Raw genomic sequence first — 25,919 nt, forward strand, 5'->3', positions numbered from 1 at the left:
TCTCGAGTCTAAATACATCCTTGCATTTTCTAGCAGGCCCAAAATTGTGGAAGTGAGAATCACACGTAAATCAAAATCTAGAAGACTTTCTTCAAGTCTGATAACGCAGGGGAGGTCAAAGCTCTAGAAGATGTATTTCTACCATTGCACTGCAGTTTCCTAGTAAGTGGCCTACACTTACAGTGGTTCAAAAGCTCTTGGCCTCAAACTTCCTCAATTCCCCCTTCTTGTCCAGAAGATGAGATTGTCACTGCTCTGTGTCACAAAACCAAACACCAGGTAGACCAGCACAGCCCGATGGCTTTTAGATATTTTCCCTTGAGGGCCGCCTGGGTAGCTCAGTGGGTTGGGCGACCGACTATTGATTTCGGCTCAGGTCATGATCTCAGGGTTGTTAAGATCGAGCCTTGGGAGCTCTGTGCTCAGTAGGGAATCTGCTTGAGATTCTCTCTCCTTCCCCCCACTCCAACCCTGCTCACGTACTTGCCCTCTAAAAAATAAACATTGTCCCTTTAGTCAGCTTGGTCAATTTGGTCTGTATTACTGCACAAACAGTCCTGGAATATACCATTGCTACTGGTTGCATGTCCCCCCTCAATAGTCTTCCTGTGTGCTAAAAATGAATTCCTAAGGCTTTGGTTTGATTCTGGTTTTGTGTTGGTCATTGGAAGTTGGACTGGTACTTCTTCCGATGGGACAGACCTTTAAAGGGTGCAGGGGAGCAAGAAAGGAAACACGGCACGGAGGCGTTTGTGAATAGAATAAAGCACACACTTTATTCACTGAGTGGTGAGTGTACAGCAGTGATGAGAGGACAGGGCGGGGAGCGGCGAGCGCTGCTTGCACAGGAGCGTGGAGCAGGTCGGACTGTCAAGCACGGCAATGCGGGGCCAGCGGGCCGCCCCTGCCTCTGCACTAGCCCGCGGTCTGCGGGGCACGGACGGACACCCACTCACTTTCACGGGGGACACAACACATCTTGTACACAGTGGTTCTTCCAAATACTCACTTTCATATTCTGAAAGGGGAGGGAAGGAAGAACTAACTGGATGTCTTCTGACACTTGCAAGAAAATTCCATTAAACTGAACTTAAAATGAAAGGACTCCAAGAGATTTGATGCAGGGTTGTCGGCAACTCACAGACACCACACACATTACTGGACGGGTCTGTACATAGAACCCAAAAGGAACATCAATATTGTGGACACTTGTTTTCTCTTCCATGGGATCAGGAAACAGGCATATACAATCATAAAGTGGCTCCCCACCTTTCTGAACCGTAGTGGATACGGTATTGTATCCCGCTACCTTTGGTGAATGGGTTCCGAAAGTGACTTGCGAGATCTTCGCTCTTGAGAGAGACACTTTTGGGATGAATTTCATTTAATCATAACAATTGCCAGTCCATTACACCAACCATCAGAAAACGTTTCATTTGTTTAATTTTGCTGTGTTTACAGACTGTTTAGAAAGTTTCTTTCAGCTGAAATTGACCACTTCCCCCTTTCCTTTTGAGTTTGCCATAAATTAAACTCACCCAAATGAAAACATAAAAATCCATATGCAAAGCATATCAATCACCATCTCCTCATGGCTTCCAGGGCAGCAAATGGAAAGAGTGATTTTTTTTTTTTAAAGCCAGAGTAAAAGTTTCTCTTTCTTTCATTATAGCATAGTTGGCTAGTTTCCTTAATGTACGTTATCACAATAAGCTGGTGTCACAGAAAAAATCTCAAGCCTGAAATAATCTCTTCTCTGAATAGAACACTCTTCAAAAGGGAGTACTAACAAGTGAGTTGTAGGGTTTACTCACAAACACTTGGTTTGTCAAAAGAAAATAATTTTAAAGATCAAGTCAGGTCAAGGCTGGCCTAGGAAGGGTAGGTTAAACAGTGACCAGTCACGTAGAAGACGTGATTTGTAAAAACTGAGCTTGCCTTGGAGGACGTTGGGGGTGGGAGGGATTACATGGAGTTCACGTCCTTCCACCACCTTTCCTGACAGTCAGACAGAGGGCTCGCCTGCCCCTTCAACGCACAGAATGCTAACACCAAGCTTTTTGAAATAATTTTTAGAAAGACCTACCTAGTCAAAAGTGGTTAATTCCATTTTTTTTTAACTTGCAAAAGCATATATATTTTATATAATCATCTGAGAAGCAATTCTTTAGAAAAAGGTGTTTGCTTGAAAGTGTAAAGAAATTAGGTGAAACTTTTATAAACATTTCCAGCAAGACTTCTCTAAGTAGAGTTGACGGCCATCACCAGATTGAGAGGATGAGTGGCAGAGGGAGTGTGCACCGTGTGACCCATTAACCCTGGCTTTTCTGTTGGAAGTTTCAGAGAACAGGCCGTTTCTCTTTAGTCACCAAAGAAGTCACATTAAGGACATCTCATAATTAACTCAAACCGAAATACAGATGCATAGCTGGCTATACAAATTCCCACGTGCTCTTAAGGTCTCATCTTTAATCACACAGGAAGAAGAAATATGGTATCCTGGCTCTTCTGGAAGAAACTTTAAAGGAAGCACTGACTTTCACGCTGTCAGAGGCCTCTTTTGCTTCACGCAGGCGTTGTGGCTTAAAGAATCACAAATAAGCCCAACGCTCAAAAATGTAGCCCTTTGGGTATGTACCAGGAAGGTTTGCCACGTGTGCACATCCTCCCCTGGAGTGAATAATCCCTGTTCCTTGGACTGCGTTAACAACTGGAATTTTTATGTGCAATGCAAAGTGGGGTTCAGGCAGAGAACATGAGCTCCTGTACAGTGGCCTGGACATTTTGAGGATAACCATGCTGAGCCCAGTTTAAAACAAAACAAAACAAAACAAACAAACAAAAAAAAAAGGAGAGGCCATTGTAACCCATATATTAGATTTGGCAGTTAGGAGAACCAGGTGGCCCCATGACCCATCCCTCCAGCTGGAGCCTTCTGCTGGGAGTGGAGTTGGGGAAACCAGTCCACATTATGGTTTCCCACGGCCCCTCCCCAGAGCATAGCACCGCTCTGCTTGTAGACAGGAGGCTACTGACATTTTCTGGTAATGCATTTTTGCACGGTATAGTTTAAATTAGCTAATACACTTGCTATGGAAAGAAGCTTCCCACCCCACCCCCTACCCCCAAGTTGGATGCAGAACTGAATTCAAAAGAGATAAGAAAAGTAGAGTTTCCCAATGGGTGGGAGAGGTTTTGGGTTCAGATCTTTAACTATCACTGCAATTTGTCTCACACTGACATTTGCTTGGCATGTGCATGGGTCTAACTCATGACAACGTTGAGGGTCCTTTATGGTCCCCGTAATGAAAAAATTCTCTCCACCAGCTTAGCACTGGGACCCATCTGGCCATCTTCATTCTTGATTACTGGGAATGCACCACGATCCACACTCCTCACACTTTGCCAGAGCAAAGCAAGGACTGGATACGCAGGCATTGTACTGAGGCTGCCACTGCTGAAGAGGTCAAAGTGAAGATGGGACAGCAGAAATATTGAATTAAAGCACGAGGCCACTGAAGGCACCGAACTGCAAAGTTGCAATCTGGGGCTTCAGCCAAAGGAGGAGCTGGTCGTCTCACGTCTGCTCCATCAGAATCACTTGCAAAATATGTTAGTAGGTCCAACACACACATACACACACACACACACTCGTATTTGTGAGAACAGTCCTCAAACATTCAGTGTGCAGCACCGAAAGGACAGGCAGCTTTCGATCCCTTCGGGACGAGCAAAGGAGAGGCTGTAAAGCCATCAGAGAGCTCGTCACAGCACCCAGGTGACCGAGTGGGTCCCAAGTTAGAGGTCTGCAGCACAGTTTCTGAAACTATTTTTACTTGGCTTTTTAACAGGGAGATCAGCTACTAACTATTCGAATACTTGGTGGCAGCAGGAAGAATTTCTGAGCTTTTATTAGTAGTGGCATAGGAAGAGAATTCGAACGATTTCTCCTTTGGCTTTAAAGCAGAGTTTAAATTCCTAGGCAGAGCCCCCAAAGCGCGAGAATAAAGGTGAAAACCACCCATGTGTGGAGCTGGATGGAGATACCCTCCCTTGTCCGCCTCACCGCTCACTTGAGTCACGGCCAGAGGCGTCCAGGAATCGTGAAGGGGTTTTGGTGAAATCCTAGGCTCCCCTTTGAATCTTGGGTTGCTGAATTTGTGGACTCAGGTGTAATGCTCCAATATCCACGTACAGCCTCATCTGAGGTCTGGGGTCTTCACCGTGCTGCTGACTCAAGCTACATGGATCGCGGGGCACGCTGGCTTCTAACACTGACACCCTTCCACGAAGGATGCCCTGTCGGGTGCAGTTTAGCCTCAGTCCTGACCTCTGAGTCATGTACACGTGTGCAAACGGTCCTCAGAAGCTGCAGCACAGCAGCACAAACATTCAAGCAGAGATGAAATGTACAAGAACGTGCAGACTCCCCACACCACCCTGGGTGCGGTCACTTACACACTATGTGCACGCGCGCACACACACACACCATGAAGTCAATAGAGTTGGGCAAGAAGGAAAGCTGAAAAGGCCAAATTAAATCAATCTGAGGCAATATACCCTGGAGTTGCAGAGATTTCCAAGCGAAAAGCATGCCTTTCCTTAGCCTACTACTGAAAAGACCTCCAAAAAATCCAAAATCCATGTGGGCTTGATCAGATTCAGAGGACGGTGGGTGAGGAGCAGAGGATGCAGGGTGGAAGAACTTGCATTGGCGGGACACAGAATTTTCTTTCTTTCTTTTTTTCTTTCTTTCTCTTTCTCTCTTTCTTTCTTTTTTTTGCCAAGAGTGCTGTGGCCCTGGGGCAAAAATCATGTAACAGCACACAACGGGAAATCATTTCTCCCTTTCCTTTCCTTTCCATGGGGGCCTGTGACAGCTCCCGTCCTTGGTGAGGAGGCAGAAAGAAGTGCACCAGGTGAAGCAGAAAAAGAATTAAGGGAGATATTCCTTTCATTCCTTTTCCCTCTCCTTTCTCTCGCTCTCTCTTTTTTTAGTAATAGCTAAGTAATTTGCCAACCAGGTCCTAGCAAAGAGTAGAGAAAAAGGAGCTTGTTAAAAATGACCTTGGCTGCCCTTCAGCCCACTCCCACAGAGCTGCCCAGTTCCCCAACTCTGATTTCCATCCTGCTGGGGCCCAGGCTGGGCCTCATGAGGCCAGTGAGGACAGGGGTGTGCAAAGTGGTGCGACCACATGGATACGTCCCTTAGGCTCTTTCTTCTTTGCCACGGTGCTACATAATAAATATATTCCTACTTCGGAAAGATTACAACTGCTTTTTTCCACGTGGGACCCTAAGGGCACTTGCTGGCTCTGACCCATACAGTCAGCACTCCTGCGAGACAACAGTGAAAGGAAATGAAAGGAGTAACTCTTGTCGTGTACATAAGCTGATTCCAAAAGGTCACAGGTGAACACTACTGTCGAGTGTGCGGAACACGGAAATTTCGACCCCGTTACTTCTTGGCAAGTGTTGCCGGTGGTGGGCCCAGTACTTGGCTCATGGGTGTTTTAATCAGGCTCCCTGTTTTGCTGTTGTGGAGGGACAGTAGTTTGCAAATTCTCCAATCAAGTTTGGGCCTCAACACAACATCCTACATGTCACCGCCATGTCAGTCCTTTTCCTAACTGCTGTCTACGCAGGGGAGCTCAGAAGAGTTTTGCTTTCTTCTTCATGTCGTTGCGTCTCCAAAGAGGTAACTTGTCAAATTCCTGTATGGACATTCCAAAGATTTCCCGAAACACTTCTGGGGCTAAGTGGCGCTGTGGGTGGGAGAAAGAACAGTGGTCAGTCCTGAGGGCCATCCTCTCGAGTCTACAAGTGATCATTCTGAAGAGTGAGGCAGAATGATGGCAGACGAGTTTAGCTCGGAGGCTGGTTAGCAGGCACGGGACCAACTGGCTCCTTACCTGGTTGGCCCAGGTGAGGCAGCCTCCGCAGCAGACAAAGGAGCTGGCGGAGTGGTAACGCTTATCATAGTACGCTACACGCTGATGGGACATAGGAAGGTGATTCATTATGCTGGAGGCAACTCCACTTCGGGCCCTTGGGATGCTGAGAAGATGCAGGGAAAATGGACCAGAGCAATAAGAAAGCCAGAGAGAGACTTCCAGAGTGGTGTCTGGGGAGCCCTGGGGCTTCCTCCTGGCTCAGCAGCAGCAGGAGTTCTGCTGGAGGCCTGCTCTACGAGGAGAATGGATTCCATGTGTCATCCCTCCTAAAAAGTTCCCTTAGGATAGTGGAGCCTTTATTCTCTGTGCCAGACTGACCTCACATACAAGGTACTGCCTTTTGTCAGGGAAAAGTAATGCTTCTTTGTGAGACTGGCAGCCACAGTTTTTCTTAATTAAAATCACTCAGATGGAAAAGTATGATCAGCCTTGCGTGTCTAAGGAGGTCTTGAGTATGTGCACCCAGATAACCGTGCAGTGAGCAACACAGAAACAGCCAAGAGGCAAACTTGTCCAGGGCAAACCTCTTTACTGAGCACTTCCTTCCCTCTCAACGAGCTCAACCCAGGCTCTGGGATGTGTGAAGGGAGACGGGATTCCATTCTACAAAACCATCCATAATCAAGCTTCCGCAGAAGACAACTAAAATCACACCGTGTCTCCTGGCTCATCTTCTGGGCTTTACCACACATGTAGGCTGATCTCGTAAAGGGTGTATTATTCGGGTTTTCAATCCTGTTATCTTGGTTCTACCTACCATACGAGGTTGATTCTTTTCATTGTTTTTTTTTTTTTGCCTTCATTGAAACATTTCTTAGGAGAAAGCTGGGGGAAATGCATGGGGATCTGCGGTCGGGACTGGTTAGTTGGTTAGAGTTTACCTCCAGCCTGGTTCTGTCCACTTCTCTCAGGATTTTGTTGCGCCCTCTGTTGGTCACCATCAGCATTTCATACGGAAATATCTGAGGAGCAAAGAGAAACACCTCTTCTAGAACACTATATTATTAACAAGCAGAATCTACCTAAAATTTAGTATTCCCAAGATAAGCTTCTAAGACATTATAATTCCGGTATCTGAGTGATGGGTGTTCCTCACGTATCCTGTGGACAGGAACCAGTTCTTACACATTTCCTCAACTTACCATGTCTCATGTAGCACTGTGCCTCTGGAGGGCTTTGTTGAATGAAAAAATACAAACTTACTATGTCTTGGGGGTAAAGGTAAAAATTAGAAGTAAAATGATAGGAACACGGTTTATATGGCCAGGGTATTCTGCAGGGTTCACCAGTCCTGTTCCATGAGTGGCTCAGGATTTCACAGAAACAGGCAGACCGAGAAGCAGTGTTCTGGTGGAGGACACTGAAATAAGCCCCACTCATGGTCCCTAAGGAGCACAGACATGGACCCCTCTGGAGTTTCAGGGTGGTCTGGAGCTTGGGTAACCAACCATCCCAGTTGGCCCAGGACTGAGGAGGTTCTGGAATGCTAGACTTTCGTGCTAACACTGGTCCTGGGCAAATGGGATGTCTTGGTCACCCTATCTGGAGTAGCTGGCAGCTGCCCCACAGCACTGGGCATGCCTCGCGGTGCTCGCGGCAGGGGCCAAGTGAGTACTAAGCTCATAGCTATGAGAGGTGTGTTGATGCCTCACTGTGGACACGCAGGACCACACCCTGCGAGGACTTAAACCTGTTGACTCAGTGTGACAAAATCAGGGGAGTGTCCAGGTACTTTGTGACATGGCTTGTCTAATGCATCAGCCTGGAAGCAAGCGGGCCTCAACACTGAGAATGGTGGAAAGGGAGAATCTAGCCAAATCTCTTCAGGATCATGCCCGGTTTGCTGTCCCCATGTGAGAGCTGAGAGAGCGGCTGCACTTGCCTTTGGTTCCAACATGTTGGGCATTGATACCCCTCGATCCATTCTCGTACCAGACATGTGGCCATCTGGGAGAGTCTGCAACAGAAAAGCTGGTTTAAGGAAGAACACGCAGCAGCATGGCGAGCTGTGGGGGGAACTCTGTGGCCTCCCCAAACTCCCTGTTTGGGCCACAAATCCTCACTGTTTTGTAGATGTGTCATCTTAATCACCACACATTTTTCAAAATGAGATCCTTGCTGCATGAAAGCAGGAATACTGGGAATACCGCTCTTTCATCATCAAGCTGGGGACAGATCCTGGCTTACGAACTATGGACTAATTCCTAATTTAGAATCCACACGTGAAAGTATACGGTCTATGAAAAAAGTGCTAACTCGGTGATTTTGTTCTTATTTTACTCTTCCTTTTGTTTGCATCTTTTCCCTTTTCTCATTCTCCACCGTAATTTTGTAAGGTTTAGGGTCCAGGAAAAAAAGGAATGGTACCAGAGCATCTCTTTCCTCTTGGCCAAGACAAGAGTTTCTTTTCATGTGGGACCATAGGAGGAGGAGAGGACCAAAGTTAACTGAGCAGTTATGACTAAAATGCAAAACTATTTGAGCAGACCCTTGACGTTGGTCCATTTTCACCCCAGAGAGGACTGGGTCAGAGCAAGTGTCCCCCCCTGACACCTCGCCTGGTTTATGCCACAACCCCAAGGCCTGCGGGGCCAACTTGACATTGGCACGAGGCATGCCTGATCCTCATGGGTCCTCACATCTATGGATCAATGAACCAGACAGATCAACCCAAATAAGGATCTTCTCAACAGAAATCCTTCCCTGGATTCAGCAACCCGTGTCTGCATTGGGCCATGGTTGTTTTGCTGGTGTGGCCAACTTGGGAGAGACGGTGTTCCATACCTGGTAGTCTAGAAAGAAAGAAAAAGAAAATATCAGAAGGGAAAGACCATAGAAAAACATGGCAATATTAACATACCATACCCTACCGCAGCTCCCCAGACATTCTCCAACAGACCACATCCCTCTCTGTGGGGGTCTCTGTCCACACTACCTCCCCACAGCCAGGAAACGCCTGCTCCAGTTGCAGCGATCAGTTAAAATGCCCTTTCCTCATGGAAGCTTTCCCTGACACCCTGAACAAGTATTTCTGCCTTCTCTGATTTCCAGCAGGCATCACCGGAAGCTTCTCTCCCCTCACCCCAACCTGTCCCTGTCTCTTGCTCAGTCATGGGCACTTCTGACAGCCGGGCTACGTCTTGCTTCGGGCGCACTGTAACACTAGATATCTCTCTCATCTAGTGCTCAACACACGGCAGGAGCAATGAATTCATTCTTATACACCCTGCTTCTCATGGTCTCATTTCAGTAGAGAAGCTTTTCGATTTTTTAAAATTAATTGATTTTTTATTTAAATTCAGTTAATTAACATATAATGTATTATTAGTTTCAGAAGTAGAGGTCAGTGATTCATCGGTCTTATATAATACCCAGGGCTGTTTACATCACCCAGTTACCCCATTCCCCCACCTCCCTCCCCTCCAGCAACCCTGTTTCCTATGATTAGGAGTCTCTCTTACGGTTTGTCTCCCTCTCTGATTTCATCTTGTATTATTTTTTCCTCCCTATGATCCTCTGTTTTGTTTCTTAAATTCCACATGAGTGAGATCATATTTAACTGTCTTTCTCTAACTGACTTATTTTGCTTAGCATAATACCCTCTAGTTCCATCCATGTCATTGCAAATGGCAAGGTTTCACTTTTTTGATGGCTGAGAAGTATTCCATTGTATGTATATACCACATCTTCTTTATTCATTCATCTGTCAATGGACATCTGGGCTCTTTCCATAGTTTGGCTATTGTGGACATGGCTGCTATAATCATTAGGGTGCAGATGCCCCTTCAGATCACTATATTTGTATCTTTGGGGTAAATACTTAGTAGTGCAATTGCTGGGTCATTAGGGTAGCTCTATTTTCAACTTTTTTAGAACCTCCATACTGTTTTCCAGAGTGGCTGCACCAGTTTGCATTCCCAAAAACAGTGTAAGAGGGTTCCCCTTTCTCCGCATCCTTGTCAATATCTGTCATTTCCTGACTTAATTTTAGCCATTCTGACTGGTGTGAGGTGGTATCTCTTTGTGGTTTTGATTTGTATTTCCCTGATGCCGACTGATGATGTTGAACATTTTCTCATGTGTCTGTCGGCCATTTGTAGGTCTTCCTTGGAGAAATGTCTGTTTGTGTCTTCTGCTCACTTCTTGATTGGATTATTTGTTCTTTGGGTGTTGAGTTTGATAAGTTCTTTATAAATTTTGGATACTAGTCCTTTAAGACATTTGCAAATATCTTCTCCCATTCTGTCGGTTATCTTTTCATTTTGTTGACTGCTTCCTTTGCCGTGCAAAAAAAGCTTTTTATCTTAATAAAGTTGCCTCTGTTTCCCTTGCCTTTGGAGACGTGTCTAGCAAGACGCTGTGGCCGAGCTCACAGGGGTTGCTGCCTGTGTTGCCCTCTAGGATTTTGACAGATTCCTGTCTCACATTTAGCTCTTTCATCCATTTTGGGTCTATTTTTGTATGTGATGTAAGAAAAATGGTCCAGTTTCATTCTTCTGCATGTGGCTGTAGAATTTTCCCAACACCATTTGTTAAAGAGACTTTTTTCCATTGGATATTCTTTCCCGCTTTGTCGAAGATCAGTTGACCATAGTCCTTAAGAGTTGAGGGTCCATTTCTGGGCTGTCTTTTCTGTTCCATTGATTGATATGTCTGTTTTTATGCCAGTACCATACTGTCTTGATGATTACAGTTTTGTAATAGAGCTTGAAGTCTGGAATTGTGATGCCACCAGCTTTGGTTTTCTTTTTCAATATTCCTTTGGCTATTCGGGGTCTTTTCCAGTTCCATACAAATTTTAGTATTATTTGTTCCAGCACCGTGAAAAAAGTTGATGGTATTTTGATAGGCATTGCATTGACTGTATAGATTGCTCTAGATAGCACAGACATCTTAACAATATTTGTTCTTCCAATCCATGAGTATGGACTATTTTCCCATTTCTTTGTGTCTTTCTTAATATCTTTCATGAGTGTTCTATAGTTTTCTGAGTACAGATCCTTTGCCTCTTTGGTTAGGTTTATTCCTAGGTGCCTTATGGTTTTTGGTGCAACTGTAAATGGGATCAACTCCTTAATTTCTCTTTCTTCTGCCTCATTGTTGGTGTATAGAAATGCAACTGACTTCTGTGCATTGATTTTATAACGTGCTACTTTGCTGAATTCCTGTATGAGCTCTAGAAATTTTGGGTTTGAGTCTTTGGGTTTTCCACATACAGTATCATATCATCAGCAAAGAATGAGAGTTTGAATTCTTCTCTGTTGATTCGGATGCCATCCATTCATTCATTCATTTTTGTTGTCTGATTGCTGAGGCTAGGACTTCCAGTACTATGTTGAACAACAGTGGTGATAGTGGACATCCCTGTCCTGTTCCTGACCTTAGGGGAAAAGCTCTCAGTGTTTCCTCATTGAAAATGACACTCACTGCGTATTTTTCATAGATGGCTTTTATGGTAGTGAGGTACATTCCCTCTATCCCTATCCTGTGAAGAGTTTTAATCAAGAAAGGGGATGCTGTATTTTGTCAAATGCTTTTTCGGCATCTGTTGAGAGGATCATATGGTTCTTGCCCTTTCTTTTATTAATGTAGTGTATCACACTGATTGATTTCTGGGTGCTGAACCACCCTTGCAGCTCAGGAATAAATCCCACTTGGTCATGTCTGTGTCTTCTGTGTAAATGTACCGCTGAATCCTACTGGCTAGTATCTTCATGAGAATTTTTGCAACCGTGTTCATTAGGGATATTGGTTTGTAATTCTCCTATTTTGCGGGGCCTCTGTCTGGCTTTGGGATCAAGGTAATGCTGGCCTCATAGAAAATTTGGAAGTTTTCCTTCCCTTTCTATTTTCTGAAACAGCTCCAGAAGAATAGGTATTAATTCTTCTTTAAATGTTTGGTAGAATTCCCATGGGAAGCCATCTGGTCCTGGACTCTTGTTTGTTGGGAGATTTTTAATTACTGCTTCAATTTCCTTGCTGGTTACAGGTCTGTTCAGGTTTCCTATTTCTTCCTATTTCAGTTTTGGCAGTTTATATTTGTCTAGGAATGCATCCAATTCTTCCAGATTGCCTAATTTGTTGGCATATAATTGCTCATGATATGTTCTTACAATTGTTTGTATTTTATTTTTTCAGTGTTGGGCTGTGATCTCTCCTCTTACATTCATGATTTTATTTTTTTGGGTCCTTTCTCTCTCTCTCTCTCTCTCTCTCTCTTTTTTTTTTTTTGATAAGTCTGTCCAGGGGTTTATCAATCTTAATTCTTTCAAAGAAACAGCTCCTAGTTTCGTTGATCTGTTCTACTGTGCTTTTGGTTTCCATTTAATTGATTTCTGCTCTAATCTTTATTAATTCTCTTCTGCTGGGTTTAGGCTTTATTTGCTGTTCTTTCTCCAGCTCCTTTAGGTGTAAGGTTAGGTTGTGTATTTGAGCCCTTGAGAAAGGCTTGTATTGCTATATACTTCCCTCTTAGGACTGCCTTTGCTGCATCCCAAAGGTTTTGAATAGTTGTGTTTTCATTTTCATTTAATTCCATTAATTTTTAAAATTCTTCTTTAATTTCCTGGTTGACCCATTCATTCTTTAGTAGGATGCTGTTTAACCTTCATATATTTGAGTTCTTTCCAAATTTCATCTTGTGATTGAGTTCAACTTTCAAAGCTTTGTGGTCTGAAAATATGCAGGGAATGATCCCAGTCTTTTGGTACCAGTTAAGACCTGATTTGTGACCTAGTACGCGATCTATTCTGGAGAATGTTCCATGTGCACTCGAGAAGAATGTGTATTCTGTTGCTTTGGGATGGAATGTTCTGAATGTATCTGTGAAGCCCATCTGGTTCAGTGTGTCATTCAAAGCTCTTGTTTCCTTATTGATGTTCTGCTTAGATGATCTGTCCATTGCAATGAGGGGGGTGTTAAAGTCTCCTGCTATTATTGTATTATCAATGCATTTCTTTAATTTTGTTATTAGTTAATTAATATAATTGGCTGCTCCCATCTTAGGGGCATAAATATTTACAGTTGTTAGGTCTTCTTGTCGGATAGACTCTTTAATTATGATATAGTGTCCTTCCTCATCTTTTATTATAGTCTTTGGTTTAAAATCTAATTTGTTTGATATAAGGATTGCTACCTCAGCTTTCTTTTGATGTCCATTAGTATGGTGAATGGTTTTCCACCCTCTCACTTTCAATCTGGAGGTGTCTCTGGGTCTAAAATGAGTCTTTTGCAGACAGTGTATTGATGAGTCTTGCTTTTTTTTTTTTTCTAGTCTGATACCCTGTGTCTTTTAATTGGGGCATTTAGCTCATTTACATTCAGAGTAACTATTTAAAGATATGAATTTAGTGCCATTGTATTATCTGTAAAATCACTGTTTATATTGTCTTGTTCCTTTCTCGTCTATGTTACTTTTGGGCTCTCTCTTCACTTAAAGGATCCCCTTTAATATTTCTTGCAGAGCTGGTTTAGTGATCACAAATTCTTTTAGTTTCTGTTTGCCCTGGAAGCTTTTAAGCTCTCCTTCTATTTTGAATGAAAGCCTTGCTGGATAAAGTATTCTTGGCTGCATATTTTTCTCATTTACCACCCTGAATATATCAGGCCAGTCTTTTCTGGCCTACCAGGTCTCTGGGAATAGGTCTTCTGCCAGTCTAATGTTTCTACCCTTGTAGGTTATGGATCTACTGTCCCGAGCTGCTTTCAGGATTTTCTCTTTGTCTCTGCGATTTGCAAGTTTCACTATTATATGTTGAGGTGTTGACTTATTTTTATTGATTTTGAGGGGGTTCTCTGTGCCTCCTGGACTTGAGTGCCTGCCTCTTTCCCCAAATTAGGGAAGTTCTCTGCTATAATTTGCTCCAGTATACCTTCTGCCCCCCTCTCCTTCCTCTTCTTCTGAGATCCCAATTATTCTAATATTATTTTGCTTTATGGTATCACTTATCTCTTGAATTCCCCCCTCATGATCCAGCAGTTGTTTATTTCTCTTTTTCTCAGCTTCTTTATTCGCCATCATTTTGTCTATTGTACCACTAATTCTCTCTTCTGCTTCATTTATCCCAGTAGAGCCTTCATTTTTTATTGCATCGCATTGCTAGCCTTTTTTATTTCGAGTTTATTATATTTTAGTTCTTTTATTTCTCCAGAAAGGGCTTCTCTAGTGTCTTCTATGCTTTTTCAAGCCCAGCTAATATCTTTATAATCATTATTCTGAACTCTAGTTTCGACATCTTACTTATATCCATACTGATCAGGTCCCTGGCAGTCAGTACTGCCTCTTGCTCTCTTCTCTGAGGTGAGTCTTTCTGTCTTGTCATTCTTGCAGAAAGTGGCCACTTTTCTATTTGTAGAGTTGCAGATATTATTTTCTTAGATATCTGGTTGCTTTTGCAGGTGTTCAGAATGATTTGATAGCTATCTAGGTGAATTCCTGGGACCTGATGAAACTAAGTTTTCCTACTCCTCCATCACCTTGGACTGTCTCCCACCTTGTGACTTTAATACATGCTCCACAAGCTCACAGAGGCTAGCTGTGATCCGGCTTTCGGCTGTCAGACAGCATGAACCCAGCCAATCTGCACAGCTTCATCTTAAGCTTGGCCAGTCAGCAGCCCAGGCACACGGGCCTTACCTCGCACTCCCCCGCTGACGTCCCCATAGCTGTTGTACTGAGCAAAGTCTGTGGAAACAGGCTGAAAATGAGAAAGAACACATCATTAGACAATCTACTCCAGAGCGATGGCTTTGCAGTCAGGTGAAAAGGAAGAAAGGATTTACAAAATCCTCAGAATTCTTCCCAAGCTGAATTCCTGGATCTTCGTTATGTGTCTTCTACTCTTAGGAAATCTCTTTGTCTTCTGTAGTGCATCCCGTCCCAGCAGGTGCTGGGTAAGCAAGTTCTCTTTTGTCAATAAATAAAAACACATTTCTCCACACAGCACAATTGTATTTGTTCTACGCTTTTTGGGGAGGGCGATAGCAACAAAGTTTCCCATATCTTTTTATAGCAGAGATAAGGACTCAAGTCACTACTCTTAGCTTGATTGTGGAAATATTTGCCACACGATTAATTAATGTAGTCTCCCCACAAGCTTACACAGGCTATTCTTCCATCTAAAGTCAATTTTTCTTTCTCTCAATAGAAATATATATATTTTTTGCCTGTAACTCAAAGTAACTCTCCAGGGGAATTATAATTTTCATTATATTCTAATACTGAGATCATGTTATCGGACATATTCAGACAGCATATCAGCACTTCAACCAGGACTGAAGAGGGAATCAACTCAGGAACAATTAATTGAAAAATCTTACCCGGTGAAGCCCATTTTTTCCATAGCCTGGGAGCGATGAGGTTTTAGATGACAGAACATGTGAAGCTAAATGAGAAAAGGTAAAAAAGGAAATCAGAAGTCCAATACTTAATAGCCTTTTTTTTTTTTAAGTAAACTCTACCCCCAACGTGGGGCTCGAACGCATGACCCCAAGATCAAGAGTTGCATGCTCTACCAACTGAGCCAGCCAGGTGTCCCCAGAAGCCCAATTCTCTAATGAAACTGGCAATGCATCCTCTACCTTACTGAGGAGAAGACAGGCGGAAAAATAGAAAAAAAATAACTCAAATAATATTGGGCTCTAATGTTCATGAAAGGCCACCACATTTGGGTGATAGAGAAAATGGGTGGAGAAGGAAGGAAGAGGTGCTTGGCACTGCTTTACCCCCAAATCCTCGATACCACCCTAACAGCACTATGATATCATTTTCATTTTATAGGAGAAGAAATAGGGGCTAACAGAAGTTAAGTACCTTGTCCAAGGTCACTCACCTTGTAAATAGCTAAGCAATGATTTGAAGCGAGGGCCATCTGGATGCATAAGCTCGTGCTGCGGTTGGTATGGTGGCAATAACTGACCTGAAGGCCAGCTGTGTATGTTGTCCTGCTCGCCTGGCTCACCACAGTTGAGCAGCTGAGAGGCACGGGATAGGATATCCCACTAACCGACAGCATGACATTACATAAGCTGCAGAGCTCTGGGGGGCAGATCTAGACTTGGATTCTGGCACTATAACTTCATACCTTGGCATGAAATTTCATCTTTGTAACTCTGTTTCTTGACTTGCGGTATATGTTCTAACAGAACAGAACTACAGGATCAGAAGGAACTCTCAAGATTAGTAAACCGCCAAATCCAAGATCGATGGCAGTGAGGCATGAAGGAGAGGTAGCAGGGCATTCTGGTTCAGCATGAGGGCTCTGGGGTTGTAATGCTTGGAATCCTGAATCCTAGTTTTGCTAGTTAGGAATAATGTGACATTGGGTAAGTGACTTAACCCTCCTACCCCCGTCTCCTGATCAACAAAATGGGAGTAATAATATCACCTACTTCATTGGCATGTTATAAAAATAAATGGAACAATGTCTAGCAAAAATGCTTGCATGTAGTAAACACTAAACACATTTTTTTTTTAAAGATTTTATTTTTTTATTTGACAGAGAGAGAGACAGCCAGCGAGACAGGGAACACAACCAGGGGGAGCAGGAGAGGAAGAAGCAGGCTCCCAGCGGAGGAGCCCGATGTGGGGCTCGATCCCAGAACGCCAGGATCACTCCCTGAGCCGAAGGCAGACGCTTAACGACTGAGCCACCCAGGCGCCCCTGAGCCACCCAGGCACCCCTAAACACACTTTTAAAGAACCTTCGAGGGGCACCTGTGTGGCTCAGTCGGTAAAGCATCTGCCTTTGGGTCAGGTCATGATCTCAGGGTCCTGAGATCGAGCCTCGCATCAGGCTCCCCTGCTCAGCAGGGAGGCTGCTGCTTCTCCCTCTCCCTTTGTCCCTCTCCCTCCGTTCGTGCTCTGTCTCTCGCTTTCTCTCTCTCAGATAAATATATAAAATCTTTAAAAAAAAATAAAGAACCTTCAGGAGGGAAAATTATGCACTAGCTCAACATGGGAGAAGAAATCTTGTGGGTGAAGAGAGAACTGGCTTATGACAAATATAAGCAGGACAAAATATACTGATAGACTATTTCTGCCCAATGTATAAATAATCTTCAAGTGTCAAAAACAACACTCTTGGTCTTCAGCTCTTTTACTGAATATCTGAATGTAAATCATAATATTTTGAAAATGTTGTTCAGGTTCTCTGCAATCAAAAAGCACTCTATTGTCTCTCCCTCCTCCTCTCTCTTTGTAAGAGTAGAAGAGTCAAAATGAAATGAACTAAAAGGTTCTTGATTCACATTGCCATATTGTGTTCTAGATTAAAAGGATGAACCAATTTAATCAATTGTTATGAAGTCTCCTCTGCAAAACTGAGTTCCCTGAACCAAAAATCATGGCTCTGCTCTAATGGAAATAAGGTAATAGGAACTGAAAGTGAAAGTGTATGGGTTTAGAAAGTCTGAGACCCTTTCCAGGGTAAGATACGACCCGTGGTTACTTCTGCATGTATGGATGTCTTCCCTTCTCAGCAGAGAGTGTAAAAACCATAAAGACAGAAAATCCTGATCATGTACCTCCCTTCCTTGCCTGAGCTAGACCTCTCAATGACTGAGCTTTTTCTTCATGTTTACTTTTAATTTTATATATATAAATACATGTATGTGTGTGTTCCATATATTACAAATATAAGAGATACACCCATCTCTCCAAATGCTCCAAAGCATTCTGTTCTCTATAAGGATTTCCTTTTGCTGAGTCCCTCGAAGATGAATATTCTGAACTGACCTTCAGGAAACCCTCCAATGGTTCCCCCATCTCCAACATGAAGAAAATATACATTGAAGGAAGAACTATGGCATCCTTACAAGCTAAGCTGACATACAGTGGGTTTCCCATACTTCCGTTCATGTAGAACATTTAGCAGGTCCCACCAGAAATGGCCCTCCTTCTCCTGGAAGAGTCCAGACGGGCTCCCTGCAGGCAGGTAGCTGGCTCTTGGCTGGGAGAAGGCGATGGGCCTGCTGCTCACCTGAGTTGATGGGAGAATCATAGCGACTGGCTGTCAGGGACCTCTCTCGGCTCTCCTTCTCCATCTCCTCTTTCAGTATCAACTGCCCCAGGCCTGAGTTGAGCTATGGCAAAGAAAGATGAGGTGAAGCCCACAATTATTGTCAGAATGGCAGTTTCTGTTTTAGAAGGTCTTGCAAGAGGTTCCTGACTGTGGAGTGGCCTGGACGCATACAGAGCCAGAGCCTGGTGGCTCCTCACGGGATTGGCCAGGTTTTGGACCTTGAACCCCTCTCAGCCTTTTTCATGTCACGACTCCATTTCCCTAGGCCAAGCTCCATGTCAGAAGAATGTCAGAAGAATCTCCCTCCTTTGCCCTCCCCAACGTGCCAGAAGGTGATCTCAGGAGGCATGTGTGACTGTGTGGAGATTTTTGATGTGCAAAGGGAAGTCTGGGGATAGTATCCTTTAAAAGGAAATTACACTGATTTGTTTGAAAACAAGAAAACAAGAGTAATATATGCTCATTGCACAGACTTTAGAAAATCTAGAAGGAAAGAAGAGTAACCCGTCATCCACCCCTCAGAGATAACCACCATTTACATTTTGATTTATATCCATCCAGCATTTTTCTGTGCACATATCATACAAAGCTGGGATCATGCTGTAAATGAAAATTTCTATTCTCTCCCTCCATATAACTGGTATCATGTGCATTTCCCATATGATTAAGCATCCTTGGAAAATGTCCTGTGAAGGGATTCATCAGTTCCTTATTGGTGGGAGGGTATACAATGTCCTAGCTCCCTCTACCCCAGGCTATAATGGACTATCCTCCTTTTGGTCTTCCAGGATGCTGTGGGGGAAGGGGGTAGAATGAGGATGTCTTGGTGGCCGTCCATTTTATCCCCTCCTTCCTAGCCCAGATAGACATACAAGGTCCTACAAGTCCTGAGGAAAGCCTAGGAGAAACACTCAATCCCAGCGGAATTCCTTCAGCAGAGCCTGCACGAGGGAAGGCGGTGTCAGAGCAGGTGGGTGAACAGCTTGGCTTCATCTGGCCCTTTCGACACACGCACTGCACACACATACCCCATACAGGCTGGCTCTCCTTGCAGAAGCTCGAACATTCCATGTCCCTCTGACCTCCAGCTTCCAGGCCATCTCTTCTGGAACCCACTAAGTACTAAGTACCCTGCCTTAAGGTCACAAGAGGCCTGTCTTCTATTGCCTACTGGATTTCCAGCCCTTGGAGGGCTCGGATGGCCTCTCATTCACTCGGCGGCTCGCCCACGGTATCCATTCAAAAAATCCAGATCTATGGAACTGCAGCAAAGTAGTTTAAGGACAAACCTTCATTAATTGCTCTTCTTGCAGCTGCCGGCGCCTCAGAAGCTCCTCCTCGTCTTCCTCTCTGCCGCTAGATCTGCGTCTCATGTCGGCTCCTAATTCCACAGCAAAGACAACTTCTCATGTTAGCCCCACGGCAAAGGGATCTTAAGGGACTAACCCACCTGTGCTCAACTTGTCCGGCTGGCAAAATCAGCAGTGGTCTTTAACGTTCGTGAACACCACGAGGCAAAAAGAGCCTACCACCAATCTGGTCCTACTGGTGGGTTTCGTGCTTTAGGCCAGTTCAACGTAGGACATGGTAAGGCATGAATTTTGGCCTCCTAACAACTGACTTGCTCAATTAGAACTCCGTGTGCCCTTATGATTCAGTCTAAGTCATCCCACGGGCCAGAGCCCTCTGTACTAAGGGGGAGGGGTGTCTACAGTTATTCTTCAGGTGTCCCTGAGGTCAGCTTTCAAACAGGGAGGAACCCAAACTCACGTACATACCATCAAACAGGTAAGACAGTCACTCTCCTATGACACATTTTGCGATCTTCTAGTTTTCTCTTTTTCTGAACTTGTCCTCATAACGGTCACCCTATCTTCTGCCCTTAATAAATTCGTTAACGAGCATGCTTTTATTTTTAAGAGATGAAGTCTCTAATGTTTCTTTCCCTCAATCCTTTGAAAAAATGGTCACAAAAGAGTTTTATACTAATGGGTCAATGAATAGTGTTAAGACAGCTAAAAATGAGTTATTTTACTCCAATCTAGCAGATCATTTATAGTTTTTAAGCTTCTTGGAAAAGGGGAGTCAGGGAGTGAAAGGGAGGAATCTGTCTGAATGGTTGTAAAATTAAGATAATTATTGTTTTTCCTAAATTGCTTGGATTAATCTGGCTGTGGGAGGAAACAGGAAAGTGTGCTAATCTAATCAAAATAAACTTGAACTAATGGTCTCAGTTTTTATCATTTTGATTAATGAGCCAGAATTTTTCTTCATTTTGGAACCCAAAAGCTTTAAACCATTTAGGGACGAGGATTTTAACAACAAAATACTAATTCTTCCTTTCCCCTAAATTTAGCTGCTTATGTCCCCACAAAGCAGTGAGACCAAACTAGGAACCCCAAAGGCCCCAGCAACAGCCTTCAGGGCACGGTCTGGCAGAGAAAAGCTGATGATTGATTCTTAGTTCCTAAAATCATAAATGTCATTGTGAATGCTCTCTCTTCAATTTCTACTAATGAAAAGTAAAAGACACAAGTTTACAAGAATCAGATAATCTTAAGTCAACGTAATATATAGAGTACTTGTGAATCATAAACCCAGGGAGGTAGATTTTCCTTCAAGTATTTCTATAAATATGGATTGCTTTAAACTCCACTTACACCGTTTGTAAAAAGTTATTCCAGAAAATAACTCGATTGGAAAAATCACAGTGAAGAAAATTTGGAAATTTGGAAAATTGAAGGCCTTTTTTAAAAGGTTGTCAACAGAAATGTGATGAGATAGTTATATCTTTGTAAAGCTGACTCACTCAATTTTCAGTATTAGCTTCGGAGTTTGCTAATGCCACTTTTTAGGCCAAATGATTTCACAACCAACAAAACAGTAAAGCACAGACACAGTTCGAAAGCATAGATTCGTGGCTCAAAGCAAAGAATGAGACAGCTCAAAGTGACATCTTAGCACAGAATTCATGGCAATGATAGATGGAAAATCACACAACTTCACACAGGGAGTATCTCAGAGCACCCACGACTCTGGTCAGCCCTTCTGAGTGACGGAGAACGTGATCTCGCAAGAAAGGTGCAAGGGCTCCTGTATTAAGACTGCTTGTTAAGAGAACTGTAATTAGAACCCAGAAATAGTCTAAAACAAGTTTAACTGAAAGAAGTCACGCCTCTGTGGACACTCAATACATCCTCCCACCAGACGCTAATGAGACAGAACGATGCTCTTGGCAGGAGGCTTTGGTTCAACAGTTTCAAGAGTCACTGATTTTGCAGTAACAACTCTTGAGAGTCCAGGCCAATCAATCGTTTTAGACCAGTTCTGTCTGCCTCTCCGTGGGTTGGTTAGTGCAAGGCTCTGGTGACTGGGCTTTTGTAATTCTGAAGCATTTTGCACACACGAGAATACACACTCAGTGCTTTCCTCTACCCCTCGTCATACTTTTCTTAAAAGTCTTTACGACAGGACACATTTTCTTGCACATGTTGAAGCATTTCATTTTGTTATCTCCTACCAATTTGTCCACGGGGCTCCGCTATCGCAGTTGCATACCTATGCCAGCAAATGAGGGGGGACCGGGCCAGTGGTCCGTCTCAATCTTTGGTATCTCGCTGGGGTCTGGAGCCTGGGCTGCTGGGAACTTGGAAAACTTGATGATATCTTCTGAAGACTTGCTCTGGGCTGCCAAGGCAGCTGCATCTAGGTGGGAATCAGGGGGAGCTTAGCTATCGGTCTGCAAGGTCATGGTGGTATAACCCACTTACACAGTTTTCTTGTTTTCTGGCAAAAATTTCAACTCCAGAAAGCTGTTTATAATCAGTATCAACTGCCCAGCCGCTCAGTGGTGCCTAGTGCCAACTCATTGTCCTCATGTTCTGTCGGAAGCAGAACTTCATTCGACATCTGAAATACCTTGTTCCAGAACTGGGCTGTCCAATATTAGCTCTAGTGACACGTGGCTACTTAAATTTCAATTAATAAAATTAAATGAAACAAATGAGTAAAATTAAAATTTTGTTCCTCGGCTGCACTAGATACATTTTAAGTGCTCAGTAGCCACACGTGATTCGTGGCTACCATATTGGAAGCACAACGGTAGAACATTTCCGTCATCACAGAAAGTTCCATCAGATAACACTCTTCGACAGTAATTAGAAATTTGAATTAGTAATTGGAAAGTAAAGAACTAAGTTAAAAATATGACACTGTCACTTGATTGTAGCTGTTAATCAGAAGAGGGCTTTGTCTCTTTGTGTATTTGTGTCTGTTCATTTTAGCTATCATCTGTCCAGTTCATTCTAAATCCTTGTGTATTATATGTGTGTCTTGAGTCCTAAGGGAAATGGCAATGGGAAAATCCGCTCTCAGCTTGTAGGAATTCAACATGGCGCCTTATGTATGCAAAACACTCCTTGTTTTCCTCAAGGGTCTGCACATACAAGTGAGTCATCCAACTTTAAAACAATAAAAGCCAGACTAGCAAGGGCCTTAGTTCACAGGGTTTTTAACGGCTCTGCTTAGAGGAGTCCCTGGCTTAGAGCTCCAAATCTAATCACAGAGCTGGAACAAACAAACCAGGTTTAATGGTCATACCCTAATTCTGGCTAATGTGGCAGACTGGCCTGGCATGTTACTAAACATTTCAAAATAGAGTTAGAATGTTTTAAAAAAAACTCCCCCCACCCCAGGTTCACATATTTTAAAATCTGGAAATAATTTTTTTGAATCCTTGGCTCGAATTCTTGTAGTAACCTTCTGGGTCTCGTTGAAGCGACTTGACCAAGGTCACCCTACAGACTCATAAGGGGTGAAGTCTTGGCCAAGCACCGAGTAGTGTTTCTCTGACATAAAAATTCGGCCTGGAAAACACTAGAAACCACATCCTCTTCTTAAGAAGGACAACATGTGTTAGCATATTAAAGATGGAGATGTTCTGCATTACCAAAAAAAAAGTGTGACTTTTAATAAATCTAGCATTTTCCAAATGCATTGGGGCATGGATACCAGTTTTTGGCGTCCGTCTAGTTCTAGTCCATGCAACTGCTCTTTTGCACAATGTCCCTTGGGAAGAAACTCTGACCGAGCTACCCTTAACGATGACAAAGAAAGAGTCAAGTCAGAGCACATTTCAGGAAAAAAAGCCAGTCTCTTTCAAACAAATAAGCTAACACTATCTACTCTCTTTAAATCTAAATTATTTGATTATTTTTGTTTAGAGAGGCAGGGCCTTAGAGATTTAAGTAATAAAAACAGTTTCTACATTGATAAACCAAACTCTTGGAGTCTCATTCGTAAATTTAGAGAAAAAAAAAAAAAGCATGACTTCAAACAGTACTTACGCATTAGAACTGGTGAAGTCAGTAAACATTCACATGTTAATGAGTGGGTGAGAAGACATTAAACCATAAAAAAACAAACAAAAACAATGTTAACAAACTTAAAAAAAGCAAGCACATGGTGTAAAATCTTAAAAAAAGAGAGAGAGAGAGAAAAAAAAATCACAGTTCTAGAACCATTACAGTACGTACATTGTCCCCCCCCCCCCAATGTTGGCCTAATTTTTTTCCTTGTGCATTTTCAACTTTCTTTGCTTTTCATGTCATCCTAATCCTTAAGGACGCATTAACGTCGACTAGGTATCTTAAAGGCAGCCTTCAAATTTCCAGGCACATTTTGTATATAATTTTCTGAAATCACCTGAAGACCGGTCTTGGCTTTCTATCTGTTCACAACAATTTACGGCACCTAATCTATAGAGACCTGATAATGGTGGAGGGAAATGTGATCTACCTAATAGGGTAATGTGATTTCCTGGGTTTAAAAATTCCATATTTCCAGAAAAGGAAAACACAATTATTAATCCATGTTAGGGATTTTAGTTTGCAGGAATTTCAAGAAACAAGCTGGCCTAACTCACTGGTTGTTGCCTAGGAGAAAACTGAGGGACAGAGAAATTGTGTCCATGATATAGAACCATCGAGGGAAAGGGCTGGGACCAGGGCTAGGTCCTTGGTTCTTGGAGTGTGTCCTGTCCGTTTCACCGCAAGGCACAGACATCTGCAAGCCCACAGGAAACTGGGGAATTGGACAGTCAAGTTGATATAGGCTTAGTCCAGTTAATTTTTCTAGGTAGCTGCCCTTCACTATTTTAATTAAACTAATTAGAAGCTTATGCAAATTATTATAGAGTTGGTTAAATTATTTGATGGCAAAAAAAAAAAAAAAGGTGTTTGTGAATTACTGGGAGCTTCCTAACCAAGCTAAGTGTTTCTTTCTAGGAAAACCAATCTCACAATCACTGCATCTTAGGAAAACAGGAAGGCATAATACGCTGGGTGCCCCAGTTTGATTCTCAAAAGCAGCAGGAGAGAAGCCTTTCAGAGGACAGTAAAGGGTTCAGTGGGCGCCGCTAGTAAAAAGCTACCCGGAGGAAAGCGGGTTTTACCATGCTGTTTGTAGATTGGTGGTTTTCGGTAAATGTTGATCCCTTGATCTGTGGAAATGAAAAGCAAAGGTGTGTGATTATGGGAACCGGTTCAGCGATGGGAAAAAACAGATCAACCCAGAGGCAAACCAAACCGAAGACTCTTGAACAAAAACAACCCGGAAGGTTAACTTCTGTATTACAAAGATTGAAATTACTGGAAGTTGTTCCAGGAATGAGTGAATCACTACAGACAAGTGATATGGAATCCTTTGTAATACATCTTAGAATATATAGAGATGTAACTTATTCATGAGCCATTTGTTGCAAATACACACTTCACTAAAAGTGGGATTAAAACAGGAAGAAATGGAAGCAGTGCAGGGACTCTAGTGGTGAGGAAGACATAACCAGTTTGGGGAAGATCCCCAAATTGCTACTGTCTAGAAATTGAGTTCCCAGTAGATACCAGGGGCTCAATTTACTTTTCAACTAATGAGTGGAACAGTGGAAAGCAATGTAATATAATTAAGAGCAGTTTTTTAAAACATAGAAAACAGTTTTTATGTGCAAAGCTAGTCTGATGTGCTGACAGAATAAGAGAATCCTAACTTAATATAGGTCAAATTATTAAAAAAAGAAAGAAAGGAAAAGAGGTGCCAAATATTATTATTCATTTATTTATACAGGACCCCATTTGATAATGCTACAGTTTTGCTTTGACTACAAACTCAGTAAATTTCAAAAGGTCTGTTTCCCCCAAATCTTGGGCACGGTATCTTGGTGGGGGCATTCTTCATGCAGAAAAGTTGCAAATGTACAACACTGATTTTCAAGGTTCAGTGAAGCTTTATTTTAAAAGGCAGTTCTATCTCAGTGGTATGAATCTCACTGAACTTTCCTCTGTTTTATTAGGTAAGTTTGGAATGCAGAAGAAAAAAACTATTATAGATTCCAAATATGTGTCCTAATATTAACATTATGGGTAATTTATTAAACCACCTTCAGTAGCTTAAAAGAAACAAAACAATGTGCTTCCAATGGGGGAAAAAATATTGTGACCTCTGATATGCCAATCTTGCCCTTAAAAATGGAGTTGACCCTAAACACGAAGACACTGATGGGTCCTGAGTTTTCTAGTTCTTGATGGCAAATTACTATTTGTACCATGAGAGCAAATGCTTATGACTTCAGCAAAGCTTACAGCACCAGCCTAAATTGCAAGATATCTTTGTGGGCTAAGAAGTTAGTAGTTGGTTATACACGGCAGAAGGACCAACCAATTGATCCCATTTTATACCTCTCTGAAAAGTCCATAGAAAGAATCTCCACACTGGAGACAAACAGGAAAAAAATGAAAGTACTCTTGAGTGATGCTGTGGTTCATTCTTTAGGATGAGAAGGTAACTAGATTGCCATTGTGATAATCAGTCAATGACACCAAACCACAGAGTGATACGTTCGGAGGGCACTCATATACATGTAAAATTCAAATCTTAGCAAAAAAACAGTGCA

General features: G+C 42.9%; 1 protein-coding gene across 6 annotated transcripts in view; it reads right to left on the bottom strand.

The window, feature by feature from the left end:
• Window positions 1–749: 749 nt before the first annotated feature.
• The window catches only part of ABLIM1 (actin binding LIM protein 1), an 89,659-nt gene continuing 64,489 nt past the window's right edge, over window positions 750–25,919 (bottom strand). For 2 of the 6 annotated variants that reach the window (XM_034663318.1, XM_034663320.1), the window contains 11 exons: window positions 24,426–24,473; window positions 23,320–23,328; window positions 21,533–21,679; window positions 19,264–19,355; window positions 17,933–18,035; window positions 15,273–15,337; window positions 14,590–14,650; window positions 8,739–8,746; window positions 7,837–7,911; window positions 6,836–6,916; window positions 750–5,765 (listed from right to left, as the gene is read on the bottom strand). In XM_034663318.1, the coding sequence (XP_034519209.1) occupies window positions 5,652–5,765; window positions 6,836–6,916; window positions 7,837–7,911; window positions 8,739–8,746; window positions 14,590–14,650; window positions 15,273–15,337; window positions 17,933–18,035; window positions 19,264–19,355; window positions 21,533–21,679; window positions 23,320–23,328; window positions 24,426–24,473 (803 nt within the window). In that variant the 3' untranslated portion in view covers window positions 750–5,651. The remainder of the gene's footprint in view (window positions 5,766–6,835; window positions 6,917–7,836; window positions 7,912–8,738; window positions 8,747–14,589; window positions 14,651–15,272; window positions 15,338–17,932; window positions 18,036–19,263; window positions 19,356–21,532; window positions 21,680–23,319; window positions 23,329–24,425; window positions 24,474–25,919) is intronic. The other 4 variants (XM_034663316.1, XM_034663315.1, XM_034663319.1 and 1 more) reach the window with 2 other exon arrangements.

Source organism: Ailuropoda melanoleuca, chromosome 6, assembly GCF_002007445.2.
Source record: "Ailuropoda melanoleuca isolate Jingjing chromosome 6, ASM200744v2, whole genome shotgun sequence".
NCBI classification, from domain to species: Eukaryota; Metazoa; Chordata; class Mammalia; order Carnivora; family Ursidae; genus Ailuropoda; species Ailuropoda melanoleuca.